General features: G+C 34.8%; 5 protein-coding genes across 7 annotated transcripts; 2 read left to right on the forward strand and 3 right to left on the reverse strand.

The window, feature by feature from the left end:
- Positions 1 to 3,224: 3,224 nt before the first annotated feature.
- LOC105799648 (uncharacterized) lies at positions 3,225 to 5,867 on the reverse strand. The gene is made up of 3 exons (XM_012630319.2): positions 5,465 to 5,867; positions 4,577 to 4,739; positions 3,225 to 3,739 (listed from the first exon to the last, which is right to left on the reverse strand). The coding sequence occupies exons 1-3, from the start codon at positions 5,600 to 5,602 to the stop codon at positions 3,543 to 3,545; spliced, it is 498 nt and encodes a 165-aa protein (XP_012485773.1). The 5' UTR covers positions 5,603 to 5,867; the 3' UTR covers positions 3,225 to 3,542.
- A 4,245-nt stretch (positions 5,868 to 10,112) lies between these two features.
- Positions 10,113 to 12,260, forward strand: LOC105799645 (protein trichome birefringence-like 8). Its single transcript, XM_012630314.2, has 4 exons — positions 10,113 to 10,509; positions 10,648 to 11,037; positions 11,138 to 11,296; positions 11,599 to 12,260. Exons 1-4 carry the CDS (start codon positions 10,133 to 10,135, stop codon positions 11,924 to 11,926), a joined length of 1,254 nt encoding a protein of 417 aa, XP_012485768.2. The 5' UTR covers positions 10,113 to 10,132; the 3' UTR covers positions 11,927 to 12,260.
- LOC105799649 (small RNA-binding protein 11, chloroplastic) lies at positions 11,640 to 15,041 on the reverse strand. Of its 3 annotated transcripts, none has more exons than XM_052620803.1 (5): positions 14,740 to 15,019; positions 14,324 to 14,392; positions 14,125 to 14,231; positions 13,911 to 14,045; positions 11,640 to 11,864 (listed from the first exon to the last, which is right to left on the reverse strand). In XM_052620803.1, the coding sequence occupies exons 1-4, from the start codon at positions 14,942 to 14,944 to the stop codon at positions 13,911 to 13,913; spliced, it is 516 nt and encodes a 171-aa protein (XP_052476763.1). In that variant the 5' UTR covers positions 14,945 to 15,019; the 3' UTR covers positions 11,640 to 11,864. The 3 variants fall into 3 exon arrangements, with proteins under 3 accessions (XP_052476763.1, XP_012485775.1, XP_012485776.1); XM_012630321.2 differs by lacking the exon at positions 11,640 to 11,864 and adding an exon at positions 13,553 to 13,835 and having other exon boundaries at positions 14,740 to 15,003; XM_012630322.2 differs by lacking the exon at positions 11,640 to 11,864 and having other exon boundaries at positions 14,130 to 14,231; positions 14,740 to 15,041.
- A 466-nt stretch (positions 15,042 to 15,507) lies between these two features.
- LOC105799646 (mRNA-decapping enzyme-like protein) lies at positions 15,508 to 19,987 on the reverse strand. The gene is made up of 8 exons (XM_012630316.2): positions 19,697 to 19,987; positions 19,509 to 19,549; positions 19,338 to 19,387; positions 19,113 to 19,257; positions 18,506 to 18,562; positions 17,658 to 17,781; positions 17,101 to 17,559; positions 15,508 to 16,682 (listed from the first exon to the last, which is right to left on the reverse strand). Exons 1-8 carry the CDS (start codon positions 19,853 to 19,855, stop codon positions 16,626 to 16,628), a joined length of 1,092 nt encoding a protein of 363 aa, XP_012485770.1. The 5' UTR covers positions 19,856 to 19,987; the 3' UTR covers positions 15,508 to 16,625.
- A 2,389-nt stretch (positions 19,988 to 22,376) lies between these two features.
- Positions 22,377 to 25,443, forward strand: LOC105799650 (vacuolar protein sorting-associated protein 55 homolog). Its single transcript, XM_052621489.1, has 4 exons — positions 22,377 to 22,540; positions 24,587 to 24,626; positions 24,717 to 24,801; positions 24,983 to 25,443. The coding sequence occupies exons 1-4, from the start codon at positions 22,508 to 22,510 to the stop codon at positions 25,164 to 25,166; spliced, it is 342 nt and encodes a 113-aa protein (XP_052477449.1). The 5' UTR covers positions 22,377 to 22,507; the 3' UTR covers positions 25,167 to 25,443.
- Positions 25,444 to 26,673: the final 1,230 nt, after the last annotated feature.

A 26,673-nucleotide genomic window follows, 5' to 3' on the forward strand; every position in this document is an offset into this window, starting at 1 on the left:
GGAACTTTGAATTTCCCTTTGGGAAGAGGTTTACTATTAACGAAATTTCAACTTCACAAATCACAGACTATTTCAATGTACTGCAATAAACCTGCCTGAAGATTTGAAATAATAACATGAATGTAATAGTAATATACAAACTATGCTGGAATTTATATTACAAAAATTATCAATATATGAAAATATATAATATCATGACGTAAGAAAATACTATAAACATAATACATATACACAAATTGAGGCTTGCCAATTACCATATCGTTCCTGTTACTTGGCAAGTGTTCTAACAAATCGGTGCCACAAACAGCCGAGGGAGAAAAGGCCACTACAGCCGAGAAAGGGCCATGGAAGGCCAGCAAACAAAAGGGTTAATCCATTTTTTTGGGCCTGAACTTTTTTATTTTTGTCAAATTTAATTTTGATCTTGACAATTATTTTCACATTACAGTCTGAATTAAGTAATTGCTCCTACATTGGAACTTGAATTTTCTTGTTCAACTTTTTTCGAGGAAATATCAATGACTAACTTGGATAAAAAAAAGTTTAAATCTCAATGTGAGAATAATTGTCAAGTCCAACGAATAATTTGACAAAAAGAATTCAGACTTTAATGTAGGAACTATTGTCAAGTTTAAGAAATAATTTGGACAAAAAAATTTAAGTCCCAATATAGGTACACTTGCCAAGTTTAAACCCTAAATAATGGATTAACCCCAAACAAAAACAGACAGGGAAAAAAACCAAAAACAAGCTTTGTTACTCGGACTCAGGTATGAATGTTGAATATGGGTATATCTCCGTCTTTTTCAATGTATTTGGAGGATCCCGGAGTTCATATCCCATATCCATATGTTGGACATGAGTGTTGGACACGTCAGTTCAAGAAAAATGAAAAATCCGAGAAACACAGTAAACAAGAGAGGGAAACAAGGAAAAGAAGACAAAAAATCCAAAAGCTTCAGACTCTGTAACTGCTTCATCTCAAACAGGCATACCCTGCTTCTCATGAAAAAGAACACCATGACTTAATAAGCTACATTCTCATAACTCTAGCCAATAGCATGCAATCAAATACCCTGTCCGACAGGGATCGCATTTTATGGACCTTGAACTCCATGCGATCAGATTACTAAGTTTCTTTTCTACCGTTCGTCAAACATTAAAATTTTCAGCCACTGATCATTTTTGAGAACCTGGTTCCACCAGCTGGATCAGATATAAGGTTATTAAGAAAAGTTTTTTAGCTATCCAGTAAACTTCACAAGCCCAAGCACCTATGCTTTAGGCAGCTCATATATTTACCCATTGAATCAAACATTTAACGGATGTTCTTAATCAAGCCATCGTACAGGCAGCTCAAAGCAAGCTGATAGAAAATTTTAGTTTTAAATTGAGTAAAAACATTAAGCCCCAACAGTTTAGTGAAACCACTAATAGTCAACTGAGTTGGACATGGGGGCATCCCAGTGATAAAAATCGATATGTGACCCTTGAATGAATGGCTTAGATTAAGCATCCACAGCAGGAGTTGAACAAAGATTTTCATGACCGAAGTGCTAAAATGAAGCTTGGACCACACATCATTCGGTATGGACTAATGGCTACAGGAATCTAGCTAGAATGCACATGTTTGAAAGACATTCCAGGTTAACTAAGAGATGCCAATAGAGGCAGGTGGATTTGGTGACTAGATAGTGACTAATCAAATCAAGTGTCAATTAATCATCAGGGCCCATAAGGATTTGGACAATAGAGTTACCCATCGATCTCCACTGGAAATGGCCTCCAAAGTTTTAGTGGCTCTGCAAGTGGGAGGATCACCAGGTATTTGTTATCACTGGCCAAGGGGTGGTGGCTAATCAAGAGGTCCAGCAAGAAAAAAAATTCAATCATGCATGACTAAGTACTGTATAAATATAGTAAGAACATGAGAATCTTTGTCCCACTTAGTTTTTCCTCTTATCATAACTTTTGCTTTTGGAGCTAAATCAACCTTTTCAATTCTCTCAATATCTGCAACAGAAAAACGAGTTAATTTTTTCATACTTAAAGCCCCTGAGGAACAAAACCAAATCAAATAGTGTTGAAAGCAACATTGACCAGCATCAAGATATCAAGAGACGACTAGATTTTGTAATAATTGCAAGCTTGAAATTTTAAAAACTTCAAAGGAAAAACAAATCTAAGTTGGAAATTACATGTCTTTGGAGTTATTAGAACCATCAAAAGGATACCTTTAAAAAAAAGGATTTGTCTAGCACCAAATGTCCACGATCTGCAAAGCAAACTTAAACTTGAAGCCAATAAAATGCCATCCCTAAATCCCCGAGGAAACAGATAACTTTCTAGGAGAATCTCATGAAAGCTTGCAGCTGAAGACTTAAAATAAAAAAATCATGTGGCTGGAAGGTTTAAAAGCAAAACAAATCACTAGGTGATAATTGGTGTACAATAGCCCAACCAACAGTATCACTTGACAGAGTACCAGATTTCTCGCACAAGGTACTAAGAACAACTGGTACCTCACGATAATGTTACATCCTATTGTTAGTGCAAGCTTAACTGGAATTTCAACTCTGCACCAAACTCTAATTCTGGAGCCCCACTTCCATTCAGCCGTTTATATTGTGCAAGTCATTTTCAACCTCTCTCCAATCTGTACTCTATGCAGTGTACTTCAAAAATTTGCTATTGCAAATTTGACAAATATTGTTTTCCACAAGCAAGACTTTCCAGAAAAAAACTAAAAGAAGAGTTCAAGTACCTGTTTAAATCTTAAACTGATTGTACACAGAAAATTTCAGCCCAAAATAGATTCCTAAGAATCCTCGAGAGGCCAGAAAAGATCCTCACTTTGGAGAAGCAAAACCTAAATCACCCACATTCCAACAAAAAGACAAGTTTTTTTTTTTTTTTTTGCTACATGCTGCTTTTCACTATAGTAATATACAAACCTTTTCTCAGGGATGTACGCCAAATGATGCATTTTCTTAGGCTTCCTTTCTTTAATGCTTTAGCTATTTTGAATAAATGCTAAAACCAGAAGGGAAAAAGCAGAATGAAAAAGAAAAAAAGAGCAAAAGCAGCAATCAAATTTTACTTCAATTAATCCGACTTAAGACTACAACAATCTTTTCTTTCACAGTCAATCATGGTTTTGGTTTCTTTAGTGTAAGAGCAGCATATTCAAGATTGGTCTTTAATGCAAAAGTGCTAATCGGGTATTATATGCAAACTGCCTCCATTAAGCATTAAGGTTCTTTTACATTTCTCCAAGCTCAAGCACGTTGAATACTAAACTACAACAAAAACTAACAAACATGAAATGACAAGAAGGAAAGAGCATCACCATTGTCAATGGAGATTCCCATTATATTTGTAGTTTCTAAAGGTCACTTTCTCAATACAGGAAAATTCTCAGGACATGTATCATTCTTGTGATTTCATGCTAACCCAGCTCCACCAAATCTCTAAACTTGTATCTACAATAGGCATGCTGAAGAAGTACTCACATGCATCTCCGATTACGCACTTATCAGCCATCAAGCTGAATTTTTATCAGTATTTCCTTCTTGCTGTGCTTTAGAAGAATCTTCCTTTTTCTCCATGACCTGCTGGATACCTTCTTCATATCCTTCTATGAAACTCTTAAGAGCATCTCTATATGCAGAAGCCCTTGTCATGTATAACCTCTGTAAAGCAGGCCTCAAAGTCTCCATCCCTCCTCTTGCAGCAACCGCTATTAAATCATTTCCATAGACAACATCAAAACAATGTAAAATTCAACAAGATAAACTATAATACCAGGAAAATAAGAGAGCAAAGAGTGAGAGGAGAGAAATTTGGCCTCAAAAATTGTAGTTGAAAAAGAGAAGCAGTACCAACAAGGTAAATGATGACAGAATAAGTAGAAAATTATCATCAGTTAAAGATTTTCTTTCAAAAATCAATTAAATAAATATATATTAAGATGTTCAGAAAATAGAATGTTTGCAGATGGCACATCATGCTATCATTCTTCAGAGTGAGCACTTTTATTTACCAAAATGAAGAAAAAAAGGCACCTAGGTAGCAAGATAACAGTATGATCGTCACGATAATGGCTCTAGACAATGAAACCCAGATAACTAAGACTGCTAGGAGAGAAACAGTAATTTAATATTTTCCTTAACAACTGAACCTTGGCCTGGTGAAGAAGGGATTCACCAAAAATATGCCAATGGAAGCGTAAAATATAAGACTTGAACACAGGTGCCAACAACATAATAAAACAAAATGCAGTCACGGATGACTCTAAGCACCAAGGGGAAAAAGAAATCAAAGAATCAATTCCATGCTACCTCCAGACAAGTTCTACTAAAAAAGGAAGTTGAAATGAAAACCTAACTGAACTCAAGCATTACGGGACTTTGTTCCTTGACCTCCATAAGATGTCTCAAGCACGAACCAGACAGTTTATTGCACATATAATATGCCGCATATTATGCAAGTCATGCTATACACTTCTTGATTCACTACAGACAACTTATACATCAGAACAGTTCAAGAGAAGAAACCACAGAGTAAAGTTCCTCACCGATATCCTCCAAGGCCGAAGGTTCTGTCTCTGTACTCCTACTCTTATCTCCATTGGATTTATCTTCAGTACCATCATCCTTCTTATAATCGTTTGGTCTAAGATCAGGACCAATATCCCTTACCCAGCTTGCAGCATAAAGCCTAGAGGCCTCCTTCAAGACCTAAAGAACGATGACAGGTTTTTATTACTTATATACTAAAAATAAATGCCTCTTATTCCCTAATACATAGGCAAATAATAGGTTCTTGAGCATCATTTGACATTCAAGTGGTTAAGTTAACCATCAAGTAAGCAGAACAGTACATAAAAGTCATTTGATCATTTCAATATCCCAATGATCTAATTTCCACTCTGATCACCAGCTATAGCATCTGTGAGATTTCAAATTTTCATTATGCTTCTTTAAAATTTGTCAAATGGAACAAAAGCAAAAAATATATTATAAAAAGGAAGTGGCAAAATCATCATATTTGAGAAGAAATTGCTAATAGTTCAAACGTAAAGTATTTCCAAACATACGTTCTTGATTTAAAGTAAAAACCATGCACTTCTTCTTTTTTTCCAAAAAAAGGCTTCAGAATTCAAAAATGTTTTTGCTTACAGCAATAGCAACGATGCAGAAAAAAAAAGGGGTTAATTTACAAACCAAGCTCACTATTTTACTATGATGGAGAAATGATAGAGCCATGCTCTTTAAACTGGCAGTAATATCTAAACGACAATCCAGTAATAATATAGCTTCTCCATCACATAAACCATCAAAAAATACAATTATATAAAGGAAGGGGGGAAACCCAGAATCTAACAGCATTCATCATTAAAACCCAGAAATCGATAAGCAAACAGAACTCTTACTGCGGAAGAGAAAGTGGAAAAGAAAAGTACCAAGAAGCGCTCGTGCCAAGTCAATTTGCGGCGCTTTTTGATGTGGGGAGGATCAGGCAATGAAGAAGGGAAAGCTATTTCTTTGAGATCGTATCGGACGTAGTCATACAGCTTCCTGCACACTACTTTTACCTTCATTTTAGGTTGATATAAGAGATAACCAATTTGATTAAGCTAATGAAATCTTTGTTCTTCCACGGTCTAACTATTTAGGGGAAGCAGGCTATTAACAGGGTTCGGCGGTACTGAGGCCTGAGGGCTTTTGATTTGTTTGATTTTCATTTTTTTTTAACCCCTTTTCAAGGTTTTCAGGTGCTAACTTGGATTTGGGAAGGTAAGCTGTTTGGTGTTGAGGGTACATGGGAGAACTATGTTGGTGCTAGCCATTTACGTGATAATGAATCGAGATTAAACCAAATAACTAATGTTTTTTTTCTGTGTGTGATTAACGATTTTTTTTTTTTGTTGGTGGGTTTCCTACATAGATAATAAAAAAATTAATAACAAAAATGGGTATGTTGTATATTATTTATGTAAATGGTATGATTTTTATAATAAATTTAGGTGCAGTGTGTTAGGCGGCATCAATTTCAAAAACAATTTATGTCACTAAATCATTTTAGGTGAAAGTTTTTTAAGTGGTGCTGTTATATTGTCAGGTAACATTAAAAGATATAAATTTATTGTAAATACTGAATAAATACAATAGGAATACAAAGAAATTTATTATTTAAACACATTGGCGACACTAATTCAAATTATATCTTTTTGTATTCCTATGATATTTGTTCAATATTTAAAGGAAATCCGTATTTTTTATGTTGCTTGACAGTATGGCAGCGCCACTTAAAAAAATATTTTCTTCATTTGGAATTGGACGATGATGGATTGCTATTAAAATTTACAATTAAAAAACATATCATGTACCTAAATAATTTACAACATCTCCCATTTTTATAATTTATTATTATTATTCATATAATTTGTTTGGTCTTTTGCTAAAAATTTTAAAAATATGTTGACGCTTAATATGCAAATATTATGAAAATATAATTAAACATTTTCATCTATTACTAAAATTTTGTACATAAAACTAAACATACTTAATCTAAACAATGTTTTTGTTGAATTTTTCCTTAATTTGTAGTTGTTAAGGATTTGAAAACGAAGACCTCCTTATCATCCTCTTCAAGATAAATAATTCTACCATTTGGTAGGCATGCTATTGTTAGGAGTATTGTTTCTTGTCATGATATAGTTCAGTTACATTTTAGTTTATGCAGTAAGCAAAATTCACCACTGCAGTATAAAAGAAATTTCAATGGTCGAATTAGTGATTTGTAAGTCTAGAACCTGCACAATAGATTTATCGGGTGAAAGACTGTTGGATATGGGAGAAAGTTGAAATACATGGTATATTGTGAGATATTAATTGAGGATATTGAATCGTAAAGATATGAAAAGTAAAGGATCAAACAATCGATATTCAAAAGTTGAGAGGTTAAATTAGAAAGTGGAAAAGTTAAAATACTAAAGTTACAATTATACCAAAAGTGAGAAAAGACTCAAACGTAAATATCAAAGATTCTTAGGGGCAAAACGATCATATTTCAAGTGAGGATATTTTGGCAAAATTATCGAAATGCACTTACGCATATGTATTGAATTTGAGACATTAGATTTACTTGAAGAAGATGAAATTAATATGGGTCATTGTATGTATTATATTTATTAAATCGTGAAACTTTGGCAACATATTAACCATTGGATCTTGATGAAAAGCCAGACGAAATTAAGATAGTTAATTAAAATTATTAAATTGGATATTATCATTATTATTATCAATGGTTTTCATTGTAATGCGATTTTTTAACATTTTAATTATACTTTTTTGAAAATTAAACTCGATGTGTTAAAGTTTTCGTAAATTTCACTTGTTAATTGAAAATTTTTTCGATTTCCCAATAAAAAGTTTCATGGTGAATTTCAAGCGTTAACCTCATATATAAGATGTAATGGAATAACTCAACAAGTTTGTTATCCACATACCCTTGAACAAAATGGTTGTGCTGACTGCAAACATTGCCATATTACTGAAACCGATCGAGCTTTGTTACATCATGTATATGCCCCTACTCGTTTTTGGTGAAATGCCTTTATCATCAATCGTCTCTCTAAATCTCAATTACAGAATAGGTCTCCCTTTGAGATTTTGTTTACTACCAAGCTTGATTATCACTCTCTCTGTGTTTTTGTTTGTTTATACTATCTTTTGCTCCGTCTGCATGTGTTTTTATGGGTCATAGTAGGACTTATAAAGGATGTAAATGTTATGATCTTACTTGCAATAAATTTTATGTTTCTCGCCATGTCTTATTTGATGAGTTTGTTTTCCCGTTTGAGGCACAAGGTGATGATGGTGACTGCCCCCACCTTTGCTTATAAACCTATCATCTCCACCGCTACCAGAAACACCTGTTGTATTACCATCTTAACCGACTTCTTCCTTTACTTGTTCACTTATTACTGCTTCGACCACCCTCACACCTACTTCATCTTCTATTGACAAGTTGGGTACAGTGAATTCCCATGACATTGATCTTGTTTTGGAAAGGTCTTCTTCAACCAGTCTTACTCAATCTCCTACGATACCTCCAACATCGCTAATGCGTACACCTCTTATTGTCGACTCTCTCATAACTCACTTGCAATCTCGACCTTCCGTGCGAAACCTTGGCAAACTTCATTACTTTCTCAACCTTGAGACTACTTGGAAATAAAATGGTCTTATGCTCCATCAGTCTAAATATATTAAAGAACTTGTGCTTTGCTCTAGCATGTGTTCTTGCAGTGATATCTCTACTCCGTCTTCTCCTGCCAATAAATTGATAGTGGCTGATAGTGAAAAGTTTCATGATGACAGCTTTTTCCGCAGTGTTGTTGGCGGGCTACAAATATCTGACATTTACACATCCCAATATTTCCTATGCCGTTAATAAAGTTAGTCACTCGCTCACTGTGCATCGTTGGTCGGCTATGGATCGTATTTTATGCTATTTAAAGACTACCTCCTATCATGGTTTATTCTTATCCTTTAATGGTCGGTACACACCATGGTTTTTGTGATTTGAATTTAGCGGGCAATTTTGATGATCAGAAATGTAAGAGTAGATGTGGGATTTATCGTGGCTAGAGTCTTGTGTCTTGGTCTGCCAAGGAGCAGCATTCAATGTCACGTTCTTCTATTGAGGCTGAATATTGGGCACTGGTTATTACTACTACTACTTCTGAGTTGATATGGATTTATAATTTGCTTCAAGAGACAAGTCTTGTTTATATCCACTCTCCCTCTTCTCTGGTACGACAACATTAATGCTACATATCTCACAACTAATCATGTGCTTCGTGACCTTATTCACTCTAAATGTCTTTTAAGTGTTGTACATTTCTTTTCGTGATCAAGCTACTAAATTTTGACAAAGTCGTAAGGCCAATTTCAGATTTAATGTAACAAGCGTTAAATATTTTTTTCACCCCGATTCATCTTGCCGGGGGTAATGAAGGATAATGTTCTTAGATATATATTTCTTAGGTTTTAGGCATACTTCAAATCCACCAAAACCAAATCTATTTCTCCTTGCAATCCAAATAATCACTTAGGATACATTTCACGTGCTAGGTTGCCTATAACAAATTTTCATGGTGTTCAAATGAAAAATTGTTGACAAACATGATCATAATCTACACGGCGAAACACACTGAGACTCAAGAAAAAATCCTCAACGCTGGTTTTGTAATGAAATAACTCATACCATTTTTATTTAATTCCACAATATAAATAATTTGAAATGAGTCCTAACACTAATCAATAAGGGACAAAAACTTTCAAACGAAAATATATACATTAGATTTCAAATTTAGTAAAAATACAGGGACGAGAAGACCGTATTTTAACCTAATCTTTTATGTATTTGTTGGGTTTTATTTTATTTTATTCAATTATACTTGACAGGATGGTTGTGTTGGGTTATAATCGAAGCTTTCAACAGTTAAAAACAAAGAGACCTATTGTGACAGCTTGGCAAGGTACTAAGTTCTTAGGATTTCCCATTAGGAAATAAGTAATTTTTTAAACAATGCACACATTGTAGGTTTTTTTTTCAGGAGTAAATAAATAGAAATTTGGATCTTACAAACTAAAATAAATATATTAAAAATAATAATTGTTTAAAATAAATTTTACCAAAACATCAAGGATTAATCACTAAATTCGCTTCAATAAATATATTGAGAAATTAAACTTTTATTAAATATTTCATGATTCATTTTAAGAATACAAATACTAGTTTTTAAGTATTAGATTAAAAGAATATATTAGCTAAGTTCCCATACTTGCAAGTAAATGTGAAACCTTAATCGTTTCTTATATATAAAAAAGCTTTTGACTTCTGAGAGTGGCGAAATTGAGTTAATTCAGATGTCGTGAATATTTATGTCTTAAAAACGTTTGATTAGGAAATGAACCAATAAAGACGTGCAGTAGAACCAATGAGAAAAACAAAGATCGACGTATGCGTCGGCCAAGTTTTTTGCAACAGAAAAGATCTCCTAGAAATTGACTCTAAAAGTAAAACTCGATTGTGCATCATCTTCTTCGATCCTCTTCTTATGGATCAACGCACGACCCAAACAAGATACAATGCTTCCTTCGTCCCTGTAATAAATAAAAGAGAACGTTGCTATATTCTCTCTTTTGTCTTCATCTTATTCATCTCCATTATCATTGTTTTCAACCTTGGAGACTCGCCTCTTCTTTTCCGTTTCGGTTATTTCTTCCCTGCTGCTCATCAACTTATATCAAACCAACAAAGACGACCCTGCGATTATTCCTACGGTAGATGGGTTCGAGACGAGAATTATCCGAATCAGTTGTACAATGAGAGCTGCATGTTTCTTGATCGTGGTTTTCAGTGTCGTCGGAATGGACGAGAAGACGTAGAGTTTCTCAAGTGGAGATGGCAACCCCATGGCTGTGATCTTCCTAGGTAAATTCTTTAGGTTGATTATTTAAGCTGGATTTATGTTACACTTGCTAGTTTAATTGCATAGTTGCGCAGTGAAATAATGAACTCCAAAGTGATATACGGCTCTCCCTTTTTTTGCTTTCGGATGGACCACCTCAGATTCAATGCAAGCGACTTTTTGGAAAGGAGTCGAAACGGACGAATAGTATTTGCAGGTGATTCAATGGGTAGAAACCAGTGGGAGTCTCTGATATGCATGCTAGCACAGGCGGTTACCAACCAGTCATCAATCTTCGAAGAAAATGGAAGCCCCATAACCAAACACAAGGGGTTTCTTTCCATGAAGTTCGGAGATTACAACCTCACCATTGAACATTACAGGGCACCGTTCCTTGTTATCATCAATCGCCCACCCAAAGATTCAGCAGCTCAAGTCCAAGTAACCATCAGTGTCGACAAGTTGCACAAGTATTCCGAGCGATGGACGGGGGCCCATGTTCTAGTCTTCAATACAGGGCATTGGTGGAACAAGGAGAAAACTGTTAGGATGTATGGGTTATTGCTAATGCTATCTCTTTAATTCTCTCCGTGCCTTGCTTCCATTTCAAACGGCATAAAGGAATAATGACGAAGATGTCTCGCTTTTCAGGGGATGCTATTTTCAGGAAGGAGGGAAAGTGAACATGACCATGGATGTGATGGAGGGGTTTCGCAGGTCTCTGCACACGTTGAAGCTATGGATAACCAAGAATTTAAACCCGGAACGGAGCCATGTTTTTCTTCAAAGCTATTCACCAGTTCATTATACGTAAGTGTATATGTTTATTGTGGTTGTAAATGTAACATATGTTATTACGCTCGACAAGTATCAACAATCAGGTGGCAAAATCGGACTGCATGGCCATCAATTTTTTCCTAAACCAGAATGCTCTACCTAAACAATGCTCTAAATGACCGCCTTTGGTGGACAAATATATAGAATATACTTGATATGCCGAGAGATTACTTTCCCTACTGATTGAGCAATCAGAATGTTCAGTCTCTCTCTTGGAAAACAACAGCTTCTGTTGCAGCAATGATTGATGAGTGTTTTATTTATGAAAATTGCAGGAATGGCGCATGGAATGATGGTGGCTTGTGTGATGCAGAAATTGAACCAGAAAAGAACGAAAAAAAGCTTAAAGCAGAGCCTTGGAATAATCGATACATTGCTGATGTAATTAATCAAATGACATATGGCAACAGGAAGGTCCGGTTGTTAAACATTACATACCTGACAGAGTTCAGGAAAGATGGTCACCCGTCGAGGCACCGAGAGCCAGGGACTCCTGCTGATGCTCCACAGGACTGCAGCCATTGGTGCCTACCTGGTATACCTGACACATGGAATGAAATTCTCTATGCTCACCTACTATCAATGGAATTTAGAACCAAGTAAATTGCCAATTGGGAAATACCAAAACAAGAAACAAAAATGATATTGAAACCATCTATTACCCTATATGGGGTGTAAATGTTTCGATTTTGAAGGTTGTACAGGATCTCCTCAGCCAGAGCATAGCTAGGAGGGCAAATAGGGGCCTTGGCTCTGTTAGTCAAGTGGGATAACATCAGTTTTAGTCTCTCCCAACTATCAAGAATTCAATTTAGACCCATTTAAACAAAATTTATACCTTTAGCCTCAAATTTTAAAATTTTTTATTTTGGCCCTCAATACTGATTTCCAAGATTTGGCTCTTCCATCAAGCTAAGCTATTCAAACAACTTTAGAATTCATTATCACATCAATCAAACCACTAGTTCAGTGACAAACTTACATGGGTTTTGAGTTCATGAGATTCAGGGTTCGACACAGAACCCTTTCCCCTTTCACATTGTAATGTAAATGTTCACTTGTATTAAAAAAATGAATTCACTATCATTGGTTTACATTTCCTTTACATTTTCAAGCAACATCAAGAGATCTAATCTCTTATTATCATTTCTAGTAATGGATGTTGAAGCATATCTTTAAAGAAACAAATCCAGATACATGGTTTCCAGTAATGGATGTTGAAGCATATCTTTAAAGAAACAAATCCAGATACATGGTTTCCAGTAATGGATGTTGAAGCATATCTTTAAGGAAACAAATCGTGGGATTAATGCTTTGGCACAAAAGGGAAGCAATTTTCAATCACCGTTTTCCTTGAAACTTCACTTTCAGTGAACTTTGTATGTATCAATAATATTATGATGTATCGAACCTCTTAATTTTATTATAGTCCAATGTTTAATTTTGAATTTTTTAAAAAAACTTCTTAAGAATAGAGATGTAAATTCCCACAAACAATAATTTTTTATAACAATTAAGTTATACAAAATGTTGTGGATGATTATGGTAGTGATTCACTTATAGGTAGTGCGAATAACCACTAAAATAGTGGTGGTTCACACTATACGTGGTTCAGAAAGCTACTAAAGTTATGATTTGTAAAGGTGTTTGAGTAGGTTATAGGCTATATATCTTGGTCCTATGTCTCTTACTTAATGGGTCCCTCTTGTCCTGGTGTTTAAAGAGAAGTTGGCTTAGCATGAATCCAGTCATTAAATATCCTACTCATTAAGCATAGGTGGTAGAATAATAAATGTCAATCACGACTATTGTTAAGAGTCAACTTAAGAGAATGAAGAATTCATTAAATTAAAAAAGTGATGGATTAACGAGTGCTGAGAGGAACTCTTCCTTGTATTTCTTTCGAATATCATGCAAGCCTGCCTACCTTATTAGACATGTTTTAGTGAGGCTATTCTCTTGATGAACTCTGAGGCTGAACTTTGCCAAGTTTTTCATTTAATCATAAGATTTGATGGATCGACAGCAAGTGATATGACAAGGGTATAATAAAAATAGGTCCAAAGAAAGGTTGCCAAAATTTTGTTCAGGTCTATAATCATATTTTAAAATGATAGCCACCAAAATGATAAAATTTTGTTTGAAAAAAAAGGGATTTTGCAAACCAAAACAGATAAGAGTATGTGCGTTCATATATCACACTGATGAAGTAATGGAGGTACAGCAATATAACATTAAACTAAGCTTGGTTAAAAGGAATGTAGTCTGTTGGATAAAGAGAAGCAAATCAACATGAATAATTTATAAGATACAAGACCATCTTCCTTAACTGTCCTTGCAAAGAGCTTTATGTATCTGCTACTAAAACAAGCAATCATATCAAATATAAGAAAGCTAAATCAACCTACGTAACTTAGTCTGTGCTCTTTACTAGGTTTCTAGACCTTAAAACCTTAACTTCTATGACTTCTTGCTTCTATTGATGTGTAGTCCTCGGGGCTACTAGATAGATCTGAAATGATTAAAAGCCACCATTATCATTGTAGCAATGAATTTAAGATGTTTTGTATGTAGCATAAGATTGTACCTAATTCTCAATGCCTGTGTCTTTGAAATGTAATGTATCTACTGGATCCGGAGGTCCTCTTGCAATGGGCATTCCACCTCCAATAGCAAGTTTGGGTTTAGCATAGTCCACAAAAATAACACGTCCATTCAAATCCTGTCAGTAATCACTAGGTTATTTCTGAAAACCACTGAGATCCCAGTATATAGGAAGATGAAGGAATGGACTTCAGTACCTTACCATTCATCTCAGCTATAGCTTTCTCAGCTTCATCTTCAGATGCATAAGTAACAAATCCAAAACCTTTTGATTTATCTGAAACCCTATCTGTTATAATTTTGGCTGGTAAAAGTAACCATGTTAGAACAAAGTTTAAGCATAAACCCACCCTTGAATCCTCAGACTATTGTTCAATAAATAACATCGAGACTAACCTTCCATAACTTGACCATACTGAGAAAATGCATCTAATAACCCCTTCTCCGTGGTATAAAAGGACAGACCTGTTTAAAAAAGGAATTTACAAAGACTGTTACAAGTTTAAGCAAATATCTATTCAGTGTCAAGACTGGTAATGATACTAATGCAATCAGATGCTATAAACAGAGTAAGCATTTGGGTTTCAACTTATTTCGGCTAAAATCGTGTATTTTCAATTCAATTTCCAGTTTATAATTGAGATGAGGTGGAGCAGGAGGGAAACGTTTCCAAAGGAATATATACATCATTACTGAATATTGATCAAGCATTTGTATTTACAGGATAAGCTGAGGGTTCTGTACAAGAAAAATTGAAGGTAACATATAACACAAAAGGATAGAGAAGAGTAAATGAAAAGTAAGAAGGGTACCTCCAACGAAGAGCTTGGAGGCGATACCTCTGTGGGAAAGAAGAAAGGTTGGAGGAACAAGGAAAGATGGTTTTGGGGCTCCCTTAATAAGTCTTCTGAGTGCCGCCATGTCCACTACTGCTAAGGAACAAGCAAACTCAGTTCCTTCCTCTCGTATTATACATACCGAGAGATTTGCCAATTCTATGAACCTGTGTGTTCTCATTGGACGGGCTCAACCCTAACCACGTGGGCCTATTTAATTAATCTCCATTGCCCTAATACCATTTTACAATCTAAACTCACTTCTGTACGTATGCATCCCTCACCCTATTCATCAAGTTGTTTTAAAATTCGTCATCCACTTATTTTTCTTGTCTTTAAAGAAAGAGTTCACGTTTCACAGAGTTTAATAATATAAAATCCTTGCCAAGCTCAACTTACACAAGAAGACCTAACCTCCATGGTCGTAAGCTTGATCCAAATTCCTTCCACCTTGTGTAATTCATGAGTAAGCTCTCTGTCATATTTATTTTAGTGTTTTAGTTATTGAGTTAATTGTTCAGCTTAATGATCGAAAATCTTGGCATATTTGTAACTTCAAAATAATTATTATTATTGAATCTATAAAATAGTCCCTGTTACAGAAATGTCTCCCCATGAACGTTCCATGCAGGGTGATTGATTCATAGTTTCATATCAAATGTATCAGCATGCAACAAGTTTACCAATTTCAAAGGGACGACACTAAAAAGAGCCTGCCCACGCACACACCCAATGACATAAAAATCAGGCAAAAATGGTGGTCTTGCTATATTTCTCAAGTGGCGAAAGAGTAAATCATTTTGCATTGAAGTCACATTAGCAGAGCCTTTTGACAAAAACTAGCATTGTCCTAAACATCCAAGAAGCTCGCATCATATTAAACAACATTTTAACTTCTATGAGGAAAAAAAAAAGGATTCAATTCCAACTATTACAATAGACCGAAGAAAAGATACAATGATGTTAAACCAAACTTCCAATGCTTCCAATAGTCTCAAAGAGCTCACACCAGCAACTTCTCATACTAGTTGGCACGACAGGAAGGTCATACTATAAACAGAATCAGTTTCACAATTACTTAGCAATCAAAGAAATCTGGCAACGGGATGTCCACTATCGCTTTAAAGACTAAACACCAAATTAATCCTCAAACTCTGCTTCAATGTCCACTGCACACCTCAGACTTATACTTTGTTGAATTAGGCATTCAATCTTCTATAACTGATTCGATCAGCTAAAACCTTTACGGGTTACGGTCCAATAAAACATGACAAAACATTGCCTGAAATCCTCAAACTGAAATCAATGTTGTAGTTGTTCACCTTAAATGATGAAACATAGCTGCTGCACTCCACCATCCCCCATATGATGCACGTCTCAAAAAGTGGAGAAAATGAACACTCTCCAGATATCAACGACAATGGGTCTCTCCCTCCTGAAAGCAAGCTCAACGGTGCAGAGAGGAAATGGTGATAAGGAAGAAAGCAAGGATTTATGTTGACATGGACGGAACGATGGTGGGCTGTTTGCTGGAGGAAATAAAGCTGATTTTTAATTTCTCTATCTTCTCTCAACCCTCAAAGATCAGTTCTTTCGGTGCATGTTGAAACTTTTAGGTTTATCTTCATCATGCAGGCCACAACCTTTTTGCCGCATCAGCAACCATGAGTCCGTTTTAATTTATGCCAGCTCCAGTTATACAAACTACAATGCTAACGGGGTAGTGTTTCACACTATCATCCATTAACAATTAGGGTATAGATCGAATCAAGTGTCTAAGTTGAGATACCTGACCGAAGAAAATAAAAGTACATGGTGCACAGGGAACTTTGAAGTGAAGCTTTGAGGATGAACTTTAGAGCTCATGAATGATGCACCTTTTGCAATGCCTGGTAGAACATGTCAATGAATTGATCATCCTAGCACAAGAAGGCAAGAATCAGTCAATAACAAGAAGCATACACCAAATTAAGGGGGCTTCAAATTATGTATACATGTATGTGTCTTCACCAGGGATTTATTAGTGGCCTTCCAAGCATACCACATCAAGTTCAGTCTTGAAATCTTAGAAAGAGTACTTATCAATACTGTTCAACAGGTGCAAAGATATTCCCAGTTGGACAGTACTACTGGCTACATCTCCTTCTCACAGGCATTTGCATTAACTACTCATAATAATGATTTTTTTTTCCAATATTTATCTTCTTATTTTCTATTAAGAAATCAATCTTTTGGCTGAATTCTAATAAGTCGTCATAATCAAGCGACATGAGCTGCTATTAATTAACATCATAAGTTAAAAACAAGAACCAAGAGGCAGAAATTTTTTCTTAATACCTGAACAAGCACAAGAAGTGCATCACGGACTTTATCCCTGCTAATATGAGTTCCATCATGCAAAGTAGGAGGTGCACTAGGAGTAAGAGATGCAGGTGGAGTAGGTGGTGGAAAAGGTTGAAGCAGAGGAGTGCCATAAGGACGTTGCAGGTTGAGGGGTGGATGAAGAGCAGAAGCAGTTGGTGTTGATGAAGAGATAGGTGGCATCATCAATGAGGCTGATGATGAGGTAGGAGGAGCAAAAAAGGAAGAAGGCTTAATGAGATTGGTCACTCGGTTGCTGCTACTTACTGAATCGAGTGAAGGAGGAGCAGGAGGAAGGGACGGCACTGGTGGAGTTGGCACTGGAGCAGAGACGACAGCTGCTGCATGAGAAGATGGAGGGGTGGTTGAGATAGAATGGCAAGGCTGTATTGAATTTGTACCATTGGGAGCATTAGTTCCGAGATTCATAGCAGCCTGAAGTTAGTGAACAACATAAGTTTGAGAATAGATACATTGGATAAATATTAGGTCTTGAAAAGCCAAAAAAGAGATGATATCCGCTGTTGACATACACTAAAGAAGTTAACAAATGAAGAATCTTCAGGTGCATCAGTAGTAGGAGAGGCAGTTGCTGGCGGCTCCAAGGGGCCTTCTATTACAGACATGCTAGGAACTGCTTCTAGTTCCTCAAATTCACTGAATTATAGTGATAAATAAGCTTAGAAAACTCAGGCACCGTAAAAAGGCAAAAAAATTAAAGAAGTTACTACCAGCATATACTGGCAAAAAGGATTTTAAATTTGCCAAGGATCACAATCCAAATCACTAAATTCCAAGATAATCATTTATAATAAAACATGTAGATGCTTGTTCTCCAGCTAATCGTAAATTATAAATTTACCCACGGGACTTAGCATGTCTGGCAATTATTACCTATTGAGCTACATTTTGGTGCACCTCATAACCTGTAGATATGGGAGTTGAGGCTCATTGTTATAACAATAAACTTTTTACAAAGCTCACCTTACTCCCCTATTTAAGCATGTAGTAGAATTCAGTTCTTAATTCCATCTATTCCCTATTCTCAGTTCATATTCTGCCCACTTGCTACCTTCTATGTCCTTCACCTTCCACAACATTTGGCATCCACAGTCCACCCTAGTCCTCCTCTCTACCGTCTTTACCTTAATCCTTTACTTGCAATTGCAAAACTACCTTACCTCATACACAGACGGACCCCTTATACATGCAAAACAGACAATTGACAAAAATGCCATATGGGCATCAAACAAGATAATATGAAGGGAAAAATACAGGAATACACTCCACAACTGCAGGGGCAAATTAAACGGTTAAAAATATGTTCTATGACTTCATAAAAGCGATAAATTCCTTACGGATGCTTCATAAAAATCATTACCTTTTGCTTGCAGATACTTTTGGCTTTGCAGGAACTTTTGAATATGCATTAAGTATTCTGTGCAAAAGACAACAAATGAAATGTTACAATAAAACCACCCAAAGGAACAGACCATTAACTTCACTTGTTGAATTATAACTCACAAAACAGATTGATATAGATTTGTTTTGAATGATTCCAACATATATTCTTAAAATATGAAAGTTCCAATGTTGTTGTCAATGCCAGGAAACTTCTTTTTTTTATATAGAAATATCCCGATGCATACCAGTGACAAGTATATACTTGATAGTTTGATAGAGCTAAAAACACATACATTATTGGTTCAACATTATAAAGTGCATTGACCTCACTTATCTAGAATCTTGTCACCAAATTTAGAATACTTAAAAATTCAATCAACCAGAACAGGAGGCAAATCAAAACCACACGTCAAAGGAATGTCTTTAGCTATTAAACCCTGCCTTAGGGTGAAAAATAATCATTAAGTAATGAAGAAAGCACAACATATAAGATAATAAAAATATAAACTCCATATATGAATTCACTTGGGAAAATCATGCTCAAATTCAGCTAAATGGAAAAGAAGACAAGGAGGAAGTTCTACCTACTAAAGAGGTTAGCAACATCCTGACATTCACGAGAATTATAGAACCACATGCCGTTAACTTCTTGTGCTGCATTTCGATACAATAGGTAAGGGACTTGAACCTCATACTCGAAATCTCCCAGCAAATTCTCCACTAAATTATCTGTTTGTTAAAAGCAGATTCAATACCAAATCAAGGGGAAATAAGGTCCATGCTAATTCATTTCAATTAAGAATTTCGACCTGTGTTACGCCGATTCATTACAATGAACTGGAACCGAGGTTGCGTATTCCTTAAAAACCAAGTACATAATCATCAATCATTAATATAAACTAAATCAATTTCCAAGTTATTTACTTGTTTCTAACAAAGTTAATGCTGAAAAAATAACTCAAAAACATTGACTTATTTACCTCTTAACAACAAAGAGAGATCCTTCAACATCTTTTCGACTCTAATATAAAAACAAAAAAAAATTAAAAAAACAAAAAAGACAAAGGATCTAAAGCTAAAAGGAAAAAAAACTTGAAATTTCTAGACCAAACCAAACTTAAAATTCTAAGATTCCAAAGAGTTAAAAGAGAATTGCGAGAAAGCGAACCCATTGATTGCTGTCAATGTTGAATTCATAGAAGGTGACGTGAGCGGCAGTGATCAGAATTTCCTCTATGAAAGGATCTATTCGTTGGAGAACAGTGAGATTGAGCATCTTCGTGCTTTGTTGATCGATATTCGGCATCAATTTTCCACTCTGAGACATTCTCCGATTCGATTAATTTCAATCCCTAAACCCTAAATTCAATTTTTGGAGGTGTTGCAACGTAAACGATGAGATGAGTTACCCACGTCAAATCCTATCCCAATAAACACGGTAGTTGGCAATTTACTTTACTCATTCATGAATGACCAAAACAGCCTTTGACCTCTAGAATTTTACAAAAGAAAAGGGTAATAAAGATACAAGTCTAATCAAATAAATCGGTGAAAATCTACTAGGAGTCCCTGTACAACGACCGAAAATTCATCTTGGTCCCTCAATTAATGAAACTCCAAAATCAGACACTAAAAAATTGTTCAAATCATGTCACCTAAATTAATTTATACTTAACTAGTTTGCCCATAATTTCGAGCCGGCCTATGAAAAAGAATCAATCATCCTACATTTCATATATTTTTGAATTATGATTAATAATAATTCAAGTTATTTTTAGAATAGATGAACATCTTATCAATAAGTTATTGATAGCCGGTGGTGGTAGAGTGGTTAATGGTGTTATTTCGGTAAGTGGGTTCATCGAAAAGATTGAAATCATGATTCGTCGTCGTCATTAGATTTCTTTTGCTTAATGAGGATGTAGATGTTGATGGATATCACTATTAGAATCTTCATGTTGCAAATAAATAAAAAAAAAAAAAAGCTATTTCAGATTCATTTTAAAGAGGTTGTTGGCTTTAGTCAAAAGTCAAAAAAAAAGGTCAAGACAACAATCCATTAATATATTAATGAAATTTTTAACAACAGTGATCAATTTAAATAAGGGTAAACTACAACCATGGTCACTTTTGTTTACCTTAGGTTACATTTTAGTCACTTATGTTTGAAATGTTACGTTTTAGTCATTTACGTTGTCATGTTGTAATATTTTAGTCACTGAGCCATTAATCGTCGTTAATGGTGTAATGGTAAGCTGACGTGACACGTTAAATCATCATTTCAAACAAAATTTTAGGTTAAATTATCTACATGGCAATTCACATGCATACCTCATCAACAAAGCTAACAAAGGTAAACTTTTCTATCTATTTTGAGGTAATTTGACAAAAAATACAAATTTAAGGGTTAAAAGAGGTAAAAACTTAAATGAAAGACTAAAATAAATTTATTGTAAAGTTGGAGGGTCAAATAAATCATTATGCTTATATTTTATTCAATTTATTAACAATAATATTTTTTTATTAAATTAGACAAATAGATGTGAAATGTGATAATACACTTCTTGTGGAAACTCTTTTATCTGGTAGAGTCGCTAATAGTAACTTGATAGAATTGCGTCTAATTCATCAATTACTAACCCAGAATTGAAAAGTTCGATTTCGTCATGTTCTTAGATCGTTGAATGAAACTGTAGGCCACATGATAAAATATGCTCTTATTGGAGTCTCAGGATTACTATACTATGAAGAGCCATTAAGTTCAATTCGTGATTTATTGTGAAAGGATAGGAATAATCTTTAATTTAGTCTATGATTAATATTGTATTGGTATAACGTTGTTATTTCTAAAAAATATTTATTGAAAGGGATGTTTCGAAAAGACTTTTACCCAAAAAAGATTATAGTGTGAGAAGGAAGTTAAACCAATATCATATTCCTATACCTATTCGGCTATTCCTAGATCTCTTGTTTTTATTTTGATATTTGTATATGTGTTTTGATACACACCAATACCATTACACTAAAATAGAAACTAAACCTACAGTTTTGGTATGAAATTAACTTTATTAATTTAAACAAATAAATACAAATGTTTTTTAAATAAAAGAAAGTTACAATACTAAAAAACTTAAATCATAATTTAGCTCACATAGTTTCTTGTGTTGGCACCTTTTTTTTAAATTTTATAGTTAATTATTAATTTTGTTTCTAAAATTAAAAATTTGTTAATAAAAACATGAACCATTATATATTTTTATTAGATGTTAATTTTTTAATAAAATAAGATAAAAATGATAGTCTAAATACTAAAATAAAACAAATTTAAATATCAAAGTAAAAGAAATTATATAGTTGAAGGGCCAAAAAAGTAAATAAGATAAAAAGGGATCCATGAGGTTTACTGTCGGAAAAATTCTAATATTAATCCGAACCCTTAATAAAATTGTTATCGTATTAGTATGTTCTGATTGCTTTTTCTTTAATCTTCCTTCCTTTCTCAATTTCGGTGAGCCAAGTTTCGATCGACAGCAACTCCAACTTTCCCTTCTGCCAAAAATGGCTATGACTATTGAAGGTAATCATCATCTCTCCTTTTTGTTTTCTATTTTTTCAGTTATACTCTTCGATTCATCCTTGTTGTAGGATGCTTGGGGTTTGACTGTGATCTTGTAATTCAATAAGGTTATGAAATGAAATTAGTTGTCGGACCTAGATCTTTCTTTAAAGAGAAGTCTTTCGTTCTTTTTTTTTTTTGATCATTTGTTTTCAAATTATTTTTTGGGGCTAATTTCTTTTTCTTTTCTTTTTTCTGGTTCATCTTCGGTTTGGGCTTGTTGGATAACTGTTGTTAACGGCAGTGTAAGTTGTAATCTTTGTTGGTAATTCTGGGTTTTATGAAGTTATAAACAAGTGGAATTTGTTTATTTATTATCTGTGTTTTATTTTCGAAATATGCAGGCTTGCTGGGCTCGCTTTTATGTTTTCAGCTAGTATACTGTTACAAATTCTGGTATGTTTTTCCTAATCTGATTCAGCTGTAAGCCATTAGTCATCAGTGGCACTGCCACTGAATTATTGTAAATATTTTCTGAATAAATATTAATGTTTATATTATAGTTTGCAAGTTAGAATGCGTTGCCATCAACACTGTGATCGGGTCTTGTTTTACATTTTCCTTGTGATAGAAGCAATGCTAGTCTTCGGATATGTAGTTAGCTAAATGCTTATTGAAGCATTTTACCTATATTTCTGTTTATGACTATAATGCAATTAACCAATCACAACACAAAATTTTCTAGGTTCCACCATAAAACCATTGTTCCACATTATACTTTGTTGGACCTTACACAATTGATGTGATTGGTTTTTTGCGTTGCGGTAACTGTAGATTATGTGCGCCTATTTTTATTTAAATCTATGCAGTTTTGATTCACATAACTTAATCCTACTTCAAATTATGGTATTATGTGCTTCATATCTTGAGAAGATGGAATGTAAATTCTCTATCGTATTAGAGGACTTGATATGTTAGTATTTAGGAGTGGTGATATCTTGTTTCTGAAAATAGATTTTTCTTTTGAAAAGAAAGTCCTTTTAAGGTTGCACCAGATTGAATTGACATCAGATGTGAGGAAAAAGATACAGCTTTTGGATAGCATTTTATTTGCTAACTCTTGTGAATAAAGGGAGGGTTACTGGATTTGACAAATGTAGGCTAATTAAACTCTATTAGGCTGTCTAAATACATCTAGTAGCTCTCTAGAAGAGGTTTAGTTAAGTTCCTGATCCGTCTGAGGTTTAATTAGCTTATAGGTTTGTTGAGGGAGAACTGGCTCCTCTGGGAGAAGTCTTGTCTTTGAAGTGTCGTCCTTTGGGCAGCCGTTCGGACCATCAACAATCAAAGGTATTGTCCCTGTGTCAGGGTTTTGTCCTCGGCCTCCGCGGAGAGTCGTGTACCGGTTCACGGAGAGGGGCACCTTGATCGGTGAAGATCAGTACCTGCAAGACTCGGTATAGGTAGTATTGGGCGTGTGAATAATTATGGAGGCACCTAGGCATACTGTAGCTTGAATCACCAACCTTGGCCTTCCCTCTCCGTGAACCGTAAATGGCTCTCCAACCATCCTGACTTGGTATTTATATTGGTTCAACTGTCTGGTAAGCTCAATGGTCTTAAACTTGTCTTCATTGATGATATGGACTATTCGAGTGAAATCAAACTCCTGAATTTTTTGGAGGCTTGTACAATCATGCTGTCTTGCTTTGTGCAAAGATGGAATTTATGGACCTAGTGGGGTGCTTCTTTTACCTGATGTAGAATGGGTTTACTGTTCAACCATGCCGCCTGTCTCTAGGCTGCACATAGCTACTTTATCCGCCGAAACATCTGATATATATCAATATGCTACTGTGTGATTAGCGTGGGTACATCAAAAAGAGATGTTGTGGTCGCCTCTTAAATTCGAGTCGTACTGAGCTACTCGGCACTGGCTAATATGCCTTTAGCTTTTTCAGAAAACGTACATTATTTTTATATTTCTTATCTTAATTTTGAAGGACTTTGAGTGAGTCTTGCCTTGTGTTTGTTTGGTGTAATAATAAAAGGGTTCAATGATACTTGCTAATAGCCCAAATCTCTTCAAGATGAGCTTATTTGTATTTAAGGTCTTTTTGATGTCCTTTGAGGGCATTGAAGTGACTAATACATGATTTAATTGGCACTCCTGAGTTTGATTTGCTTTATGGTACCCCTACTAGTTCAGCCTCAGGTAGGCATGTTTTGTGTAGGGGTTGGTTTGGAGGCAGCAGTTTTTTTTCCGTTATAAAGGATTTGCCATAGTAATCTGAGATTCTGATTTTTCCCTTAATAAAATGAGCTTTCGATGAAGAAGTTGCTGACAATGTTCATCTATCTATTGACTGAACCAACCGTGTTAAGAGCTTAAAGCATTTTTTTCTGAATTCCTTTCTTGTATATTCACTTTAATTTTGAGCACATCAGCTCCCGATAATCCATCACTAATATCAATGAAGTGTTTTTAAATTTCCATGTCAGGCTTGTGCATTATATAACAACTGGTGGCCGATGCTTTCAGGTGAGATAGTTTATTAGAAGTTGGTCATGCCACTTAATAAACCAGGTTACCTTTTAATGATTGATAATCAGAAACTACTATTATTCACAGCTCTCATGTATGTCCTGGTGCCAATGCCTTGTTTATTCTTTGGAGGTGGATCAACTCAGTTTCTAACCAGTCGGGATGGTGGGGGGTGAGTAGAATTCTTATAAATATAAGCTTTTAAAACCTCTTATATAATTTTCCCATTATGCCTTTATCATAAAAAATCATTGGTTGTTTCGGGAATGTGGTGTTCAAACTCTTGATAAAAATAGTTCCTCAGTTTATCACCTTGTTGTCTTGTTCACTTTATTTATTTAACTTCATTGCAGATGGATAGATGCTGCCAAATTTCTTACAGGGGCATCTGCTGTTGGGAGCTTTGCAATTCCCATTATTCTCAGGCATGCTCACATGATTTCAACCGGTGCAATGTTCATCGAATTTACATCATTCATCATATTCGTTTGCACAGTCTTGTGTTTTCACCGTGCTAGCCTTGAAGACGACTGGTGATAGATGCCCTCCCGGAAATTTTCACCTACACTTATGTATGTCATTCACCTAGATCTCTGATAGTTTGTTTACTTCTCCATTTGCAAAGGAAATGAAACAGGAACTTTTCCCTTTTTAAAGCCCTTAGTGTATATTTTTGAACAACTGTTGGCTTTATTTCTTCTTGTTTTTCTCCTTGTATTATGATTTGCCTTCCTCTTTTTGACAATGGAATAATTGTTGCTAGACAAGTACTTATCAATCTGATCCATCAATCCAATGGGTTGATTACAAACAATGAACGCGTTTCTTTCAGTTCTGAGAACCTGAAGTTTCTTGACCTGTTGTAAATAGATTTTTTTAAAATTTTCTTTTAGTTAATTTTACAACTGGTTAAATATAAAGTTCTTATTTGGTCTAATTTTCCTTTCAGTCCTTGTATTTTTCACATGTATGAAATTTAATCTTATTTTTAATTTTAAGATTTTGAAATCCATTTGATAACGATGATAAAGAATTTTACAACTCAAGGTTTAGAATCAGAAATCGTACAATCTCAAATTTAATATTGTTATTTCTTTTATTTGATATTCCAAGTGTGTAATATCATGTGAGGATTTTTTTATTTTAAAAGTTTTTTGATAATATTATAAATTAGACTTTAATTATTAAATCAAAACATAGGAATTAATTTCTTACCATGTGCAATCTCTATACTAAAAAAGTTGCACCAAATAACCTTTGCCGTTTTTGCCAAGTGTTTGGGAAGGATATAGTTCATGCTTGCAGAGATTGTGCAAGCATCTTTGGAATCTGGGAAAGGGTGGATATAAGCTGGCCAACTTCACACTCGACTACAAACATTTCATATTGGATTACTTATTTCAGTTTCTGATTTAGAAGAATGCATCCTTATTACCAGAGTTTTATGGGCAGCATGGTTTGTTTAAGAACAAAGTACATGAGTTACATGCATTTGTTACATCTTACCTGTTGGAGCTGAAATTGGTTTCTGATTCAAGGATTTCTTCGGCGCAACTCCGACAAGTTTATTGGAATCCCCTACTGGCGAACACCACAAAAATCAATCTTGATGCAGGTTTTAAAATATCTATAAATAAGAACAGTGCTAGTGTGTTTATCGTAAACCAAAACTGAGAGGTGATGGGTACGTGTGTCACGTCCTGCGCATAGAGGCTCATGACTAAGCATGCATCATCGATTCAAGTTGTTCTTATGGGTTATATAGGCTTACTTTGGCCAAACAGGACTGGACTAATATTTTGAAAGTTTTATAAGAGTAGTGGCAGAGCTATAAAATTTTTTTTGGTTAAAATAAAATCCTTCTTAATTTTTTTGCTCAACTAAAACACTATTACAATTTATTTAGGGTTTTATTCTTCAAAAATTTTAAGTATGTTCTTTACAACAAAAAGAAGATGGCAAACTAAGACTGAACCTCTAGTAGGTGTATGTTTGCAAATTGAAGCTCTAAATACGAAGATTTGAGAGTGAGAAAAGATATTAC

This window comes from Gossypium raimondii, chromosome 9 (genome assembly GCF_025698545.1).
Source record: "Gossypium raimondii isolate GPD5lz chromosome 9, ASM2569854v1, whole genome shotgun sequence".
Lineage (NCBI taxonomy): Eukaryota > Viridiplantae > Streptophyta > Magnoliopsida > Malvales > Malvaceae > Gossypium > Gossypium raimondii.

Bases quoted from the DNA above. Each gene is read 5' to 3' on its own strand.
- LOC105799648 (XM_012630319.2), bottom strand. From the start codon at position 5,602: ATGAAGGTAAAAGTAGTGTGCAGGAAGCTGTATGACTACGTCCGATAC. The intron at 4,740-5,464 runs GTACTTTTCTTT...ATCGTTCTTTAG, and splicing joins CTTGGCACGAGCGCTTCTTG to GTCTTGAAGGAGGCCTCTAG. The intron at 3,740-4,576 runs GTGAGGAACTTT...ATGATTTAATAG, and splicing joins TTCGGCCTTGGAGGATATCG to CGGTTGCTGCAAGAGGAGGG.
- LOC105799645 (XM_012630314.2), top strand. From the start codon at position 10,133: ATGGATCAACGCACGACCCAAACAAGATACAATGCTTCCTTCGTCCCT. The intron at 10,510-10,647 runs GTAAATTCTTTA...GGACCACCTCAG, and splicing joins CATGGCTGTGATCTTCCTAG to ATTCAATGCAAGCGACTTTT. The intron at 11,038-11,137 runs GTATGGGTTATT...CTCGCTTTTCAG, and splicing joins AAGGAGAAAACTGTTAGGAT to GGGATGCTATTTTCAGGAAG.
- LOC105799649 (XM_052620803.1), bottom strand. From the start codon at position 14,944: ATGAGAACACACAGGTTCATAGAATTGGCAAATCTCTCGGTATGTATA. The intron at 14,393-14,739 runs GTACCCTTCTTA...TTTTTTAAACAG, and splicing joins CTCCAAGCTCTTCGTTGGAG to GTCTGTCCTTTTATACCACG. The intron at 14,046-14,124 runs GTACTGAAGTCC...GATTACTGACAG, and splicing joins TAGCTGAGATGAATGGTAAG to GATTTGAATGGACGTGTTAT.
- LOC105799646 (XM_012630316.2), bottom strand. From the start codon at position 19,855: ATGTCTCAGAGTGGAAAATTGATGCCGAATATCGATCAACAAAGCACG. The intron at 19,550-19,696 runs GTTCGCTTTCTC...TTTTTATATTAG, and splicing joins ACATTGACAGCAATCAATGG to AGTCGAAAAGATGTTGAAGG. The intron at 17,560-17,657 runs GTATGTCAACAG...CACTAACTTCAG, and splicing joins CATTTGTTAACTTCTTTAGT to GCTGCTATGAATCTCGGAAC.
- LOC105799650 (XM_052621489.1), top strand. From the start codon at position 22,508: ATGTTTTCAGCTAGTATACTGTTACAAATTCTG. The intron at 22,541-24,586 runs GTATGTTTTTCC...TTTCCATGTCAG, and splicing joins GTATACTGTTACAAATTCTG to GCTTGTGCATTATATAACAA. The intron at 24,802-24,982 runs GTGAGTAGAATT...ACTTCATTGCAG, and splicing joins ACCAGTCGGGATGGTGGGGG to ATGGATAGATGCTGCCAAAT.